Here is a 14,580-nt window from a genome sequence, read left to right on the forward strand (position 1 = left end):
AGCATAAAAGTCAACAAAACCTGTTAACTTCCCTTTTCTCGTCCGGACCAGCGTTCGACCTGTTGAGTCGACGAACCGAACACACGATCTAACGTCACTTTCCCTGCTACTATAATGTGGGGCAAGCGCAAGTACACTTTATACGCTTTCTCTCTCCATGAACTGGATTGACTTTTCTCACTCTATCTCCCCTTCGCTTTGGCCCATCGACACAGACATGGGCGCGACGTTCTACTGAGCTTAACCCTTTCTTTCTACAGATGGCTTGCCACTTCGCGTTTCTCTATTGTATTCCCTTTCCTTCCACGCACGTAGTTGTCAACGGCTGAATGAACACGTGTACACCGAAGACTTTCATTTCTCAACAGAAAATAAACGACATGTTTATTTTATTCCAGCATTTGAGTTGTTTGTTTTCTTCATTCAATTCGTTTCATTATTTTTTCTTGTAGCGAGTTAGGGTATTTTATATCCTGGTCTGCAACACAGTTAATAGATACCTTTCAATATTTTGATTTCAATTTTCGTTCTTATTCTGAAGAAGTATCCAATGTTCAATAGTAAAAAAAATGAAAAAAAATGAAACAGTGAAAGAGAAACTCAACAAATAACTGTTACCAAAAGCAATAAAATCTACTTTTCTACATACCTATTTGTTTTTTTTTAAAAGTATTTCAAACGCTTTTGTTTACATATTTTATCATTGCCTCTAGATGAATTCAACATGATGCCGGATTTTACTTGGTGTGAAGCCTCAATAATCGCTCACAAAAATACAAAATTAAACAAAAAATGCAGCTAGTAAAATATATAGATCCATTGAAAATTTAATTTTCAACCGATTGATGAAAATTATTAGCTCTATTTTTGGTTAATTTTTGAGTTGTTAATAATACGGCATCAAGTAAAATCCAGCGTCATGTTGAATTTGTCAGGTTTACAGGACTCGGGAGGCAACGCTTAAAAAATGTAAATAAAAGCGCTTTAAAATACTCATAAAAAATTAAAAATAAATAATAAAAAAAAACTAAACTATATAGTAGAAATCTAATAAAAGGTATAAACACATGGTTAGTGTCACTAATAAGATACCCTAGACCGTTTATAGATTAAACCAGAGAACTTAGGCATTTTAATCAGAAGACTAGGAAACTTATGACCATGCACAATGCACTACACCCAAAGGATAATGCTGACCAACTCTATGTGAAAGAGAAAGATTAAGAAAGAGGGCTGGTTTGTATTGAACATTGTGTGAATGATACACACACAAAAGAATTAAAAAATACATAAGGCAAAACACAAAAATGATAATTACTGCAGCAACAGACACTAAATAAATGAACAAGACAGAAAATTGAGAGGTAAGGAATAAGGGTATAGACCGCTTCATACCCTCCAAAAAATTCCAGCAAAAACCCAATAGCCAGCTGTGGTTCTCTCCAGAATGTACTGTTGCCATTGTGCACAGAAATCACTTTTTCCATTGCTTCCAACATAATAAATGTACTGAGATTAAAGGTGCTTCCAGGACTGCCAGCAACCACTGTAAAAGAGTAATAAAGAACACAAGAGAATTGTATGCTTAGTCCATTAAGTCCAAAGTAGCTGAGCAGTGGCTTGGTTCCCATCAGTTTTGGCAAATAGCAAACAGGGTCCTGAACAGAAGCGTGTGCTCTATCCCAACGATCATCAATGGGCATGAGATGATCTTGTCAGCATCAGACAAATACAAACTCTTTGCCAACAACTTTGCAGCTAATTCTACCCTATGCAACCAAGGCCGTCACCCCACCCCCGTATTTCCTCCTGTATCAGAAAACACACTATGCGACATACAAATATCTGTGCGTGATATGTCCAAGCTAATCAAAAGCCTTGATTCCAGTAAAGCCCTGATGGCGTTCCAATTATAGTGCTGAAAAAGCTTCAACCAAAACAACTCCCATATTTGCAAAGCTGTTTAAGCGTTGTCTTAAGGAGAATTGCTTCCCAACACCCTGGAAAACCTCATCAGTATCTCCTATATTTAAAAATTCAGGTGATCAGTTTTCGCCCTCTCAGTACAGACCAATAAATTTCCTGTGTGTTATGAGTAAGTTGCTGGAATCTGTGTTAAACAGAGAAGTAGTCAACCACCCCAGTAAAAATAACCTCCTCAGTGACATGCAATATGATTTCCATTCTGCTAGATCTACAGCATAAGTACTATCGGTTATATCTCATAGGATTAGCAAATCTCTTAATGGAGGCTTCCTTTCTAGGGCAATTGCTCTTGACATATCAAAGGGAATGCCATAAAGGTCTACTTCACAAGATCTCCAGCTACGGTATAGCTGGAAATGTCTTCTCAATTATTAAATCATTTCTCTCTGATAGGTTCATAAGAGTAGTGGTTGATGGGCAGAAATCAGAAGCTCACATTATTAATGCTGAAGTCTCTCAGGGGTCCATCCTGATCTACATCAATGATCTTCCAAATCACATCCTAACATCATTCGTAGACATTTATGCTGACGACATTAACATCTATGGCAACACATCAAAGGCCGTAAATGACCAAGTTATCTCTGATTTTCTCTCCTCTGATCTTGATCACGTGGTGCAATGGAGAAAGAGATGGCTGGTTACTTTTAATGCATCTAAAACCAAGCTTCCATTTTTACATCATCAACACTTTGGCATCAATTGAAATGAATGGCTCTTTTCTTGGGGAAGATCCATGCTTTGACAAGCTTCTAGGCTTGACCATTACTCCTGATCTGAGATGAAACACGTAGCCAAGGTCACTGGAAAAATGGTGGGATCATTCTACCGCTCCAGTAGATATCTCAGTGCTGATGCAATTCTCTACTTATATAAGAGCCAGGTACATTTAAGGATGGAATACTGTTGCCACATCTGGGCAAGAACTGCTAGAAGCAGCTTATCCTGGCTTGATAGAGTTCAAAATAGACTTTGTAGCCTAGTGGGGAATGCCTTTTTCTCTTCCCTGCAACCTCTTTCTCACAGAAGAGATGTTGCGAGCCTGTCTCTGCTTTATCGTTATTTTCATAGCAAGTGCACATCTGAGCTCCAATCTATGATCGCCCCTCGCCAAACTTTCATAAAAAACACGCGTCTAGCTGAAACCACTATTAATAATTTCCCCCACTCTTTATCAAGATAACGAAATTAGAACCAACCACATCAAAGCAAAGTTTGATTAGACACAAGAAAACAGCAAATGCAGACTCTATGGACAAAGAGACAAAACGATAAACCACATAATAAGTGAATGCAGCAAACTAACCCAAAACAAATACAAGAATAGACATGATCAAGTGGGGAAGGCAGTACACTGGGAATTATGCAAACTTCATCTTGAACACCAAGACAAATGATACAAGCACAAACTAACAGCAGTACTTGAAAATGGAAACCACAAAATTCTATCGGACATGAATGTGTAAACAGATAAACCCATCCAAGAAGACTGGATGTCATAATTGTTAATAAGAAGGAAAAGTCCTGCCAGTTTGTAGATTTTGCCGTTCCAGCAGACCACAGAGTGAATATAAAAGAGACAGAGAAGCGAAGCAAATACACAGAACTGGCTAAAGAGTTGAAAGGGATATGAAAGATGAAGGGAGTCAAGATAACGCTAATAATAGTACATCTTGGAAAACTTTGAAAAAGAATATGAATCAGAGATATAGCGGAGAAGATACAACGGATAACAATAATGAAAACGGCTGAAATATTAAGGAAAACTCTTGAATCTGCAGACTAATACACATAAGCTACAGGCGCTAGCCAGACATATAGAAACGGCTACAGAAGTGAAAAACAAAGAAAAACCACATGGAATCAAGAAAATTAAAACTGTATAATTGTAAGTTATCTCTTCCCCCCTTTGCCATCAACTGGCACCACACCAAAAAGTCATGAAAAGTCAATGGGGATGGGAAAACTGAGAAGAGAAAGCACTAACGAGACCTCTACTGAATGAGTCTGAAGAGGACTGGAACCTTGAGGAGGCTTATTGCCATCCAGATTCCAGTGGAGGTTGCTACTAATGAGAAATTAATGATAAACGGCGTTTGCAATAAGACAAATTCATTTGAAAGGGCTATCAAAAGGGGTGGAGAGTACTGAAAATCTGAGGAGACTTGTCACTCAGACTCCAGGGAACATCACACGTTGTTAATGGAGATAAATCTTTGGTGATGGTGGCCTGAGTGAAAACTCCCAGTGAGCACATAAAAAAATTAAAAAATAAATAAATAAAATAAGAATAAGAAGAAGAAGAAGAAGAAGGAGAGAGAGCAGGTAAATAGAAAAGTAACTTTGATTATTTTTGAAAGCATCTATTTGTTGACTGTTTTTTTGTTTGTTTTTTTTTCATCCCTTTTGTGTCTGTGAAAAATTTTTGACAATCGCCAAAGAAATGTTTACCCCTTAAAAATGTTGAACCCCTCCCTAAAAAAAATCCCGGAAAGGGAGGTTCAAATCGTAAACTGCTACGGACATTACCGGGATTGACCTGGAAATCTTCGTCAAATTACTGAAAATTCACTAGATACCCATACTTTATAAGTATTTTTAATTGCAATGTGATACTCGTATTTTGAATTGATGTCTTTTTAAAGAAAAGAGAATTTAGGACGCTGAAAACTTTTATAAAGGCTTTGAACGACAAAATTGGTCCGTATAAAAAATATCGAGTTTTAGGATTGTATTTGTTTTTTTGTTTTTTTTTGTCATGTCGCATTTTATTTTTTCTTACTTATCTTGCTGTTTCTACTGTGTGAATAGTGGGTGTGAGAAAGAGAAAGAGAGAGAGAGAGAGAGAGAGAGAGAGAGAGAGAGAGAGAGGGAAAGAGAGAGTGGTTAAAACAGGGGGTTAAAAGAGGAGAAGGAGGGGGAGTGATTACTAACAAAATTGAGTTGCAGACTTGTCATCAGCAGCAGTTGCCATTCGACTTCTACCCTCTTCACGTCTCTCCGGAAAGGAGAGTAGAGAAAGGCTAATATGTTTATATTTTAGACACTGGCATTAAAAAAAAAAAAAGCACAACAAATGATACCATCTGCAAGGAGGACTACAAAAACACTAAGGATTATTTACAAGACCTAATTTTACATTAATATCTTTTTTTTTTTTTTTTTTTTTTTTTTTTTTAACTTATTCACGGGAAACGAGACACTTGGATTTCATTTAAAAAGATGTGATTTATTTTTCTTCTTAACAAGAGCAAGAAGAGGTAGTTTATAGTAGACGTTTTAAAAGAACAATAATATACAATTAATTGCAATTTTATTTTATTTTGTCAAAGATTAGAAATATATTTGTTTTTGTATACCATATTTGTGGAAATTTGATATGTTTATTTTTCTTTTACTCGCGTCTAAAAAAATACCCACAAGAAAATCCAGTTTCGAAATTCTATTTATAAAATATACTTAAATAATAGGTAAACGGCATATGACACAAATTTATTATTTTTTTTTATATTTAGTAACTTATTTACTTGTCTTACCTACAACAAGTTCAAATCGCAGGTACTTTTAAAATCATATATAGATCATATCTACGAGTTTTCTGATGACATTTTTAAGTACATCTAAGATTTAACAGAATAGTTAGTATTTTTTTTTTTTTTTTTTTTTTTAAATATTTCAAATTTTTTCTTTAAATAAACAAAGTGGAAATATTAAAAAGCACCTGTTCCGGTCTTTCTCTTATTTAAAAAATTTTATTAAAAACATTTTATAACCAGTAATCTTCAATTTCAATATAGCTGAAAGGAACAGGTTAATTTTAGGATTAAAACAGGTGTTAATTTTTTAAATATACTATATCACACATATATATATATTACTCATGGATATTATTAATTAAACGTTTATATATAAAAACAAAAATGAATTATCTCTGTTTTCTTTTGTGTAAGATTATAAAAAAGTCATGATTATATATGGTATCGGGATTTATTTTTAAAATAAATTATTTTATATTAAATTAATTCCTAATTGACTTTTATTTATTAAAAATATTACCGTCCTCGTTTATTTACGTTTTTTTTTTTTTTTACTAGTGCAATTTAAATTTGCAATACTTTTTACGAAACTATTGAATCAATTTTCACTCTCCTAAACGCATAGGCTTAAATAATAAAACTTGCTCTAAAATTAACATTTTTGTGTATATCTTTATTTTCTGTTTATAGCAATAATAGATCTAATTATATTTAAAAAAATAAATTGTTTTTGTTTTAGTTATTATTAGCGGTTACTGGTTAAAAACCCCCGTCAGCTTGCAATGGAATTTCGCGTGACGAATTTACAGTCTTGTGGTTTTCATGTGTTTCCGTCGAAGAATTATCTGCATTCCACAACCACCAGCGAAGGTTGTTATTCTTCTTGTAATAATCACGATTCTTCAATCATCTTTAGCCACCACCAAAAAAACAACAAACCTTCTTAAAAAATTAATGGAAAACATTAAAAATTAAAGGTGAGGGGGGGGGGATAAAAAGTACCCTTAAATTTTTTTAGCCCCCCTCAAAAAATCGAATCCCATTTGAACAGCCCACACCTCTCAGCGTTCCTTTATTTAAAAAAAAAAAGTTTAAATGAAGATTTGATTTAGCTGTTTGTTTAAAAAAAAAAAAAAAGTCCTTGTTTTTATTTGGAAAAAAAAAAAAAAAAAAAAAAAAAAAAAAAAGGAAAAATTGTCGTTTTTGCTAAAATAAAAGGGAGGAAGCTACTATATATAAACTCTGAATATAAATAAAAAGGTCGGTTTAAATACCGACATGGTGTCTTTCATGAGTAAAAAGAAACGTTATAAATTCAATGTGAATTTGAATCTTGACGAACTTTCTTCTGTGCCATTCGTCAGTGGGATTTTGTTCGCCAAAGTCCGCCTTCAGGATGGAGGGAATTACACCCATCTCTCATCAAGGTAAGTCCAAGAAATAAGAAGAGGACCACGCGCGTGTATTTATTTTTCAAAAAGAATAAATACACCATCTTTTTCTCTTTGGTCCTTTCTAATTATTTCAATCTCAATTATTTATATTATTGGTGCTTCTACAGCATTTGAACCGAACTAAACTTGAAACTCAACGTTTGAAAAACAAAAACAATACTGGTTAAAATTCTCTAAAAGTACTCAATGTTTGTTTACATTAGTGATCTTTTTAAATCAACGCACGCATTTCAGGTGAAAATATTATGTACACACTTACGTGGCATGGCAAAATTAGTATAAATTCCAAAAATTACAAAAAAATGATCCAGTAGATGTGAACAAAAAATGAGCCAAAATTACGCTCTGAAATGCGTTTGTTTAAAAATAGGGGTACTCATGCAGAGAGTGATCCGTGCTGAAATAATGTTATTATTTAAAAAGCCATTCTTAACATGAGGAGGGAGGATGTTTTGTACCTATTCTGTACTTTAACCTTACAATTGAATAAAAAACAAAACTTTAATTAAACGTGGAAATACGATTTAAAAAAATAGCGCGGATCCGGATCACTCTGCATTAGCACTAAGATGGGAAACTCTTAATTTGTTAATTGAAATCAAGGGTTATCTTCCTTGTTTGTCATGCTGAATTCGTCTCACAACTCTTCCACATTAAAACCTTCAACAATTCAATAAATTCGGTACTCGTGCAGAGAAGATACCGTGCTGAAAATTTATTGAGAAACCCATTCTTAACATGAGAAGGGTGTTTACTGTTTTGTAACTATTCTGTGCTTTTACCTAAGAATTTAATAAAAACTTACTGTAAAACTTGAATGGTATTTTTTTAGATTAGCTCCACTCCACCTCCACAATTTTCTTTTCAAAGACAACTTTTATAGGTTTTCGACTATGCTGAATACGAAAATTGCATTGGAATTTTGCAGAAATAATTAGTTATCGCGATATAAAAAGTTGTATTATGCATTGTACTTTTGGCTGCCATCTTTTTTTTTTTTTTACGCGCGTGCAGTGTCGGTCATGATGGATTAGTAGATTTGTTTATGGCGCGCGCACGCGCGTAAAAAAATAGCCGCCAAAGAATACAATGCATAATACAACTTTTTATATCTCGATAACTACTTATTTCTGCAAAATTTCAATGCGATTTTTGTATTCAGCATAGTCAAAAACCTATATAAGTCGTCAAATAGCGCGGAGTGCTGTGCTGTGCTGCTCTGCTGCTGTGCTCTGCATTAGCGCTATTTTTTTTCGTCGGAAAAACTTAAAAAAAAGGGTAAAATTTACGCATTTTTTTTTTTTTTTAGGGGGGGGGCACTCTCATACAGATCCGCCGTTAGATGAAAGTGCAGAATAGTTACAAAACAATCTTCCCTCTCCATGTTAAGAATGATTTTCCAAATAATAACGTTATTTCAGCACGATAGTGTGCATACCAAGGACTCTTCTATTTGAACTTGAATATCTTTGTCAAACTCGCGAGCCGAGCCGGTACATGATTTTTAAACTTTATTTAATCCATGGCTGTAGGTTGTTCTCATTCCGCCAGTCATGATCGGCTTTGATCAGGTAGGGTAGAAATGTTAATTTTCATGTTATTCTTAGTTGTCATTGTTTGCAGAACCGCGGGATTAATTCGGGGTTTTCTGATACGCAGAACTAACTCCATAAGTAATGAAATTCCCTGGATAACCCATTCAATACTGCAAATAATTAAATCTTTTTTTCTAACGGACATAAGGGAAATTGCCCCCCCCCTCCTTTAAATTCCACAATTTACACTTTTTCTTTTCTCACATTAATCTCATCGATTACAAACTTAACTTTCAGTTAAAAAAAAAAAATTGAAAAAATGTTATGACTTTTATCATCGGAGATCAGTTTTCAATTATAACGTTCTACTAAATTGAACACTTACTTTGTGACCATCACCGAGAAAAATATTGCGACTCTCTCACGCGACCGATGTTTATTCCCGTCTAAAAAAAGGGAACTTAAACCACTTCCACTCCCTCTCTCTCTAATCTTTCATCCGCGTCGTCTCTATTGAAATAATCTCAACTATCAAATCCCCTATCCAAAAATGGACCAATATTACGGAAAATGTGCTACAATAAAGTTAGACCCGTTGAATTGTCAGATGTTTTTACTCATAAACCCTCCAAAACTTTTTTTTTATACAATTAAACTTTGTTCAATTTCGTTTGAATTGAATATTTTTTGAATTTTTTTCCGATGCTAAAATAGAACATTACTATGATGATATCCATTTACAGCATATTCAAAAACCTGTAAAAGTTGTCATCAAGTTGGAAAGAAAGTAAAAATTTACACCCCCTTTTTTTTAATAAACACCGGTCACGTGAGAGTCGCAGTTTTTTCTCTCGGTCGGTGATGCTTGCAAAGTACTCAAAAAAGTATTTGATTTAGAATGTTATAACTTTTTCTAATATAAGTTGAATATGTTCAGAGAGTTTACGTGAAATACGTTTAATCCTATGTTTTTAATTAATTAAAAAAAAAAAAAAAAAAATGCTTTGGCGTTCATCAAATTCGACCTGTGTTTGTTTACAATTATCACATAAGCTGATATTTAGTCTTCACGATGAATGCCCTGGAAAAGTCACTTCTAATTGTTTACGAGTTTTAAAATATGCAAACGAAATTTTTTTTTTTTTTTAACTGATAAACATTAATCAAAAGTGATTTTTTTTTCCCTCCAGGGCATTCATTGTCAAACCCAAATATCAGCTGACGTGATTGTAAACAAACACAAACGAACTTGATGAACGCTAATATTTTAGTCAATCAAAATTCGTTTTGAAGTAAAAAAAAAAAAAAGATAATAATAGTAAATTGAGTAAATGATAATAAATAAATAAATAAAAAGATGGTAACAACAATAATAATATTAATAATAAATTGACCAAAACGTCCGTTTGCACAAAGTTCTTTAAATTCAGTTGTTTTGTTTGTTTACATTCGAAGGAAGTTCCTATTTACATTGCCTGCCATTATTTAGGGAAGGTTTATTGCATTTAAATCGTTGAATATCTCCCCATGATAAAAGCAATTCGATAATCTTGCAAGTGCGCGCATATTAAAAATAAACTGGACAGTTATAAGTGCGCACAACATAACATTACCTTCATTTATTTATTTATTTTAAATATTTTTTTTTTAATTATTACCTTTTCCATATTGCTATCCCGGTTTAATGTTGGATTGTTATTTTTTGTTGAGATTGACGTGAGCACTAGAATGTTTCAATTAAAAGTCAAATATGGACAGGTAAAATTATAGAGGAATAAAAGGCAAATCAAATGAGGTATAGGTTGTTTAAACAGGTACATTAAATTTAGCTTAAATTTGCAGTTTTTTGCCGGCACTTTAGGATGGAGTATTGCTGCAGTTTTGCTGTGCACTTATTTTTATTTTTTTTTTAAATTCATTTTAGTTGAGGTACGCATTTATTAGAAAAATGCATTTCTGTGTTTATTGTAAGAACGAATTTTGCAAGTTGGACGACCAGTGCATATTGAGTGTTGGTCAATGTGCACTGGTAACCAGTGCCACTAGTTTCCAACCTGCAAAGTGTTTATTCCGAAAACCGTTCTTAACATGGGGAGGTTAAAAAATAAGAAAATGTCTTTCGGAATACTCCCCTCCTCCTCCTCCTCCGACCTCTCCATGTTAAGAACGGCTTTCGGAATAAACACCCTTTGCAGGTTGGGCAACAAGTGCACATAGACCAAAATAGTAATTCGTTCTTACTAATATAACAGGGAAATGCAATATGCATCTTTTCTAGTACCTCAACAAAAATAAACCAATAAGTGCAGAGCATTGCAACAATGCTTCGTTTTATTTTCAGTGAATTTTATTCAAGCTTGCACGGAAAAAATAAAAGAATTAACAATTTTATTTCTTTTTAGTTAAAAAGATAACGAAATTCGTTCTTATTAAAATGATCACTGGGTAAAATAGGTACGCATAGAAAAAAAAGAAAAAAAAAGAATTAGCAATTTTATTTTAGTAAGAAAGATAACGAAATAGTAATTCGTTCTTTTCTGGTAAATGCGCACCTGAACTAAAATAAATTAATTTAAAAAAATAAATAAATAAAATAAGTAAATAAATACAAATTAATAAATAATTTTCGTTTTATTTCATTTTCGAGTTTCCGATCTGATCTTTAAGTTTGGATGCGGACGATTTTTTTTTTTTTTTTTTTTTTTTTTTAGCCGTGATGTGATTTGATCAGGGTATTCCGGTAATCACATTTACCCAAAGTTTTGAAAATAACTTACAACTAAAAATATATACAAAATACTGTTAGAAATCCACCCAATATATGTTACCCGTGACATATTGGGTGGATTGGATTTCTAACAGTATTTTATATATAGCAAACAAACCAAAACTTTTTCAAATAGGTAGAAGAGTAACTTATTTTGCCTTTGATAGCATTTATTTGTTATGTATTTGAATTTTGGACAACTTTTTCAAAATTGTGGATTGTAACACAAACCCCTTTTGTTCATTAAATTGTTAGGTGAAAGTACAGAACAGCTACAAAACACCTATCTCTCGCCATGTTAAGAATAGGTTTTAAATAACGCTTTCAACACTGTCCGTATTATTCTGTTTAATGTCCATAAATGTTTAGAGAATCGCGTGCACAACGTTAACGAATTGTTTTATCGTTTTCTGTCGTACTTCATCGAAATGAATTACAGAAATTACATCATTTTGAAAATATGTCAAAACGAACTTATATCCATTCCTTTTCACTAAAACAAAATCTAGAATCGCGAGTAAAACTTTGGTTTCAATTAACACGTTTCGATATCTCGCCCATTTCACATGATTTTTATTTTTAGGTCATATTTTTTATTAAATAAATTGTTGATCTTTAAAGTCTATCACTTAGACTAAAAACTTTATTTTTGTACATTTAGTGCATCTTTTAAATCGCTGACGATCATTATTTTTGCTTGCACTAGTTAATTTTACTACGTTTACTTGAATAAGAACCGCGGAATTTATACATAAGCATTAGCATCACTTTCAAACAATTTTTTTTTTACTTAAATCATGTTTTTAGTGTGCGTGTGTGTGTGTGTGTGTGTGTGTGTGTGTGAGAAACACTATAACAAGTTTATACGTATACGTAAAATGTCGAAATAAAAACTTGTCTGAAAAATAGTTTCCACCTTTTATATAAGCAAGTCAAGGCTTGCCTTATCTGTTCCGGCAGATACTGCAAGCAAAGACCATATGTGGGGACGACCCCACATATAAGACCTTGGTCAATGTAGAGGCAACCCTTCATACCAATTGTCACTATCCAGCTCCCCTACTCCCCGGGGAGTTGGTCCCCATTTCTCCTTCACTCCTCACATTAAAATTCGGCCTTGTGCCTAATTTGCTCGGTGGGGGAGCAAATAAATACCCTGTTGTTCTTGGCCTTCGGGCCGGGATCAAAGTGTAGTATCTGTTCCAGCAGATACTGCAAGCAAAGATCATATGTGGGGGTAACCCCACATATCAGACCTTGATCAATGTAGGGGCAACCTTTCATACCAATTGTCACTATCCAGCTCCCATTTCCCACCCATCGGGAGCTGGTCCCCTCCCCCCTCCCTCTCTCCCCACATTAAAAAAAAACGGCCTTGTGCCTAATTTGCTCAGTGGGGAAGCAAATAAATACTTCTTGGTCTTCGGGCCGGGATCAAAGTGTAGTATCTAAAGTTAGTGGAACGGGCAGTCTATCATGTAGAAGGGGTTGGGAGGGTCCTACTAATCACCTTTTGTTTTTTTCTTCCCCCCCCCCGCCCTCGACACAAATGAATTATTGTACCATTTTATTGTTATCTTTTTTGTTTTTACACGTCAATAAAAAATGTTTTAAAAACTGGGAGTTAAGTAGGACGTCCCCCAATATGAAAGGGTGAATGCGGTATTATGGTGAAAGAAGATACTAGCTGGGAGAAACTTTTGATTTTGTTTAGTTCTGGAGTGACAAGGATGACCAACGACCCTCACAATCCCCCCTTTTGAGTTGGCCATGTGCCTAAGTTTTTTGTTCATCGTTGATTTTTACTGTATTTTTAACATGAATAAAAGATTTAATATCTCAAAGTGTAGTATCTGTTCCGGCAGATACTGCAAGCAAAGACCCTATGTGGGGGCGACACCACAGATAAGACCTTGGTCAATGTAGGGGCAACCCTTCATACCAATTGTCACTATCCAGCTCCACTACTCCCCGGGGAGTTGGTCCCCATTTCCCCTTCACTCCTCACTTTTAAAAATCAGCCTTGTGCCTAATTTGCTCAATGGGGGAGCAAATAAATACCTCAAAGTGTAGTATTTGTTCTTCAGATGCTGCACTTAAGATAATTTGTACCAGTCAATGGAGGGGAAACCCTCTACACTGGGACAATTATTATTTTTGGTAACCAGGGTGCCCCCTTTTTGCCTACTTTTAGGGGAGCTGGTTTTTACCCCACATTAAAAACGGCCTTGTGCCTAATTTGCTTTGGTGGGGAAGCAAATAAATACAATAAGCAAGTCAAAAGAGGTTAAGAACATTGACCCCTTAATATAAACAAGGTGCGTCCATGTTGAAAAATGGCTTCCCGCGACTATTTAAACAGCTATAGTATTTTTTGTATGAATATGGTGTTCATAAAATTTCCTCTGTTTGTTTACAATCAAATCCGCTGATATTTTGGGCTTTACGGTGAATGCCCCGGAAAAGTCACTTCTGATTAATGTTTACTAGTCTTAAAATATGCAAACGTAACGAACTTGGCTGAGAGGTAAATGCCTCATCCTGTTTTCTCATAAGGGAAAACAATATACATATATAATAACTAACAGGCAAACCCGACGTTGCTCAGGATTGAATGATGATCAACGAATGTTTTGTTTCATACTCCCATATTTTTAGTCATCGAAATTGGTGAATTCGCCCATTTTTTTTTTCAATCAAATTGATTGATTAACTACTCTAGTGGGGGATTTGTTGCGGTGTACCGCCGCATGGGAAGGGAGCTTCTTCACATGCCTCTCGCTGTGACTTAGTCCACAATACATTGTAGTCTACATTGCACTGTAGAGAACCTACTGTTGATTTTATAAAATTATTTTTTATATTTAATGGCTTGAATTAAAGTTTAAAATGAAAGTCAAGTATCATGCTTCAATTGTGCTTTAAGCAGAAACATTCATTTCGAATGCGCTCCTGTCATATCAAAGAACCTACTGTTGATTTTATGTCGAGCCTTTTGGCTTGTGTGGTAATAAAACTTCTCAAGTGCACTTGTGAGCAAAACCTAAGAACATTGCCAGGCACATAAAGTACCTTTGTGTGAAGTTTCATTAAAAAATCAGTTCAGCCGTTTTTGTGTCCATAGGGAATGAACTCGCATGCACACAGTTTCTTTTATATGCTAGAGAGAGAGGTATAGAATAGATTTATTTCGATAGATACAGTAATAGACGTCTGTATCAGGTAGCAACAACTGGTAGCTGAGTTGATAAGCATTTCCAACTCACAGCTTCAACTAACAACTCCCAATTTCCTTAAATATA

The 14,580-nt window shown here is 34.3% G+C and overlaps 1 protein-coding gene across 2 annotated transcripts in view; it reads left to right on the forward strand.

Moving 5' to 3' along the window:
• The first annotated feature begins 6,512 nt into the window (after nucleotides 1–6,512).
• The window catches only part of LOC145286245 (EEIG family member 2-like), a 384,201-nt gene continuing 376,133 nt past the window's right edge, over nucleotides 6,513–14,580 (forward strand). The window contains exon 1 of one of the 2 annotated variants that reach the window (XM_080135066.1): nucleotides 6,513–6,949. In XM_080135066.1, coding sequence (XP_079991192.1) covers nucleotides 6,801–6,949 — 149 coding nt within the window. In that variant the 5' untranslated portion in view covers nucleotides 6,513–6,800. The remainder of the gene's footprint in view (nucleotides 6,950–14,580) is intronic. The other variant, XM_080135065.1, reaches the window with a different exon arrangement.

Source organism: Euprymna scolopes, chromosome 10, assembly GCF_053919585.1.
Source record: "Euprymna scolopes isolate OS-2025 chromosome 10, ASM5391958v1, whole genome shotgun sequence".
NCBI lineage: Eukaryota > Metazoa > Mollusca > Cephalopoda > Sepiida > Sepiolidae > Euprymna > Euprymna scolopes.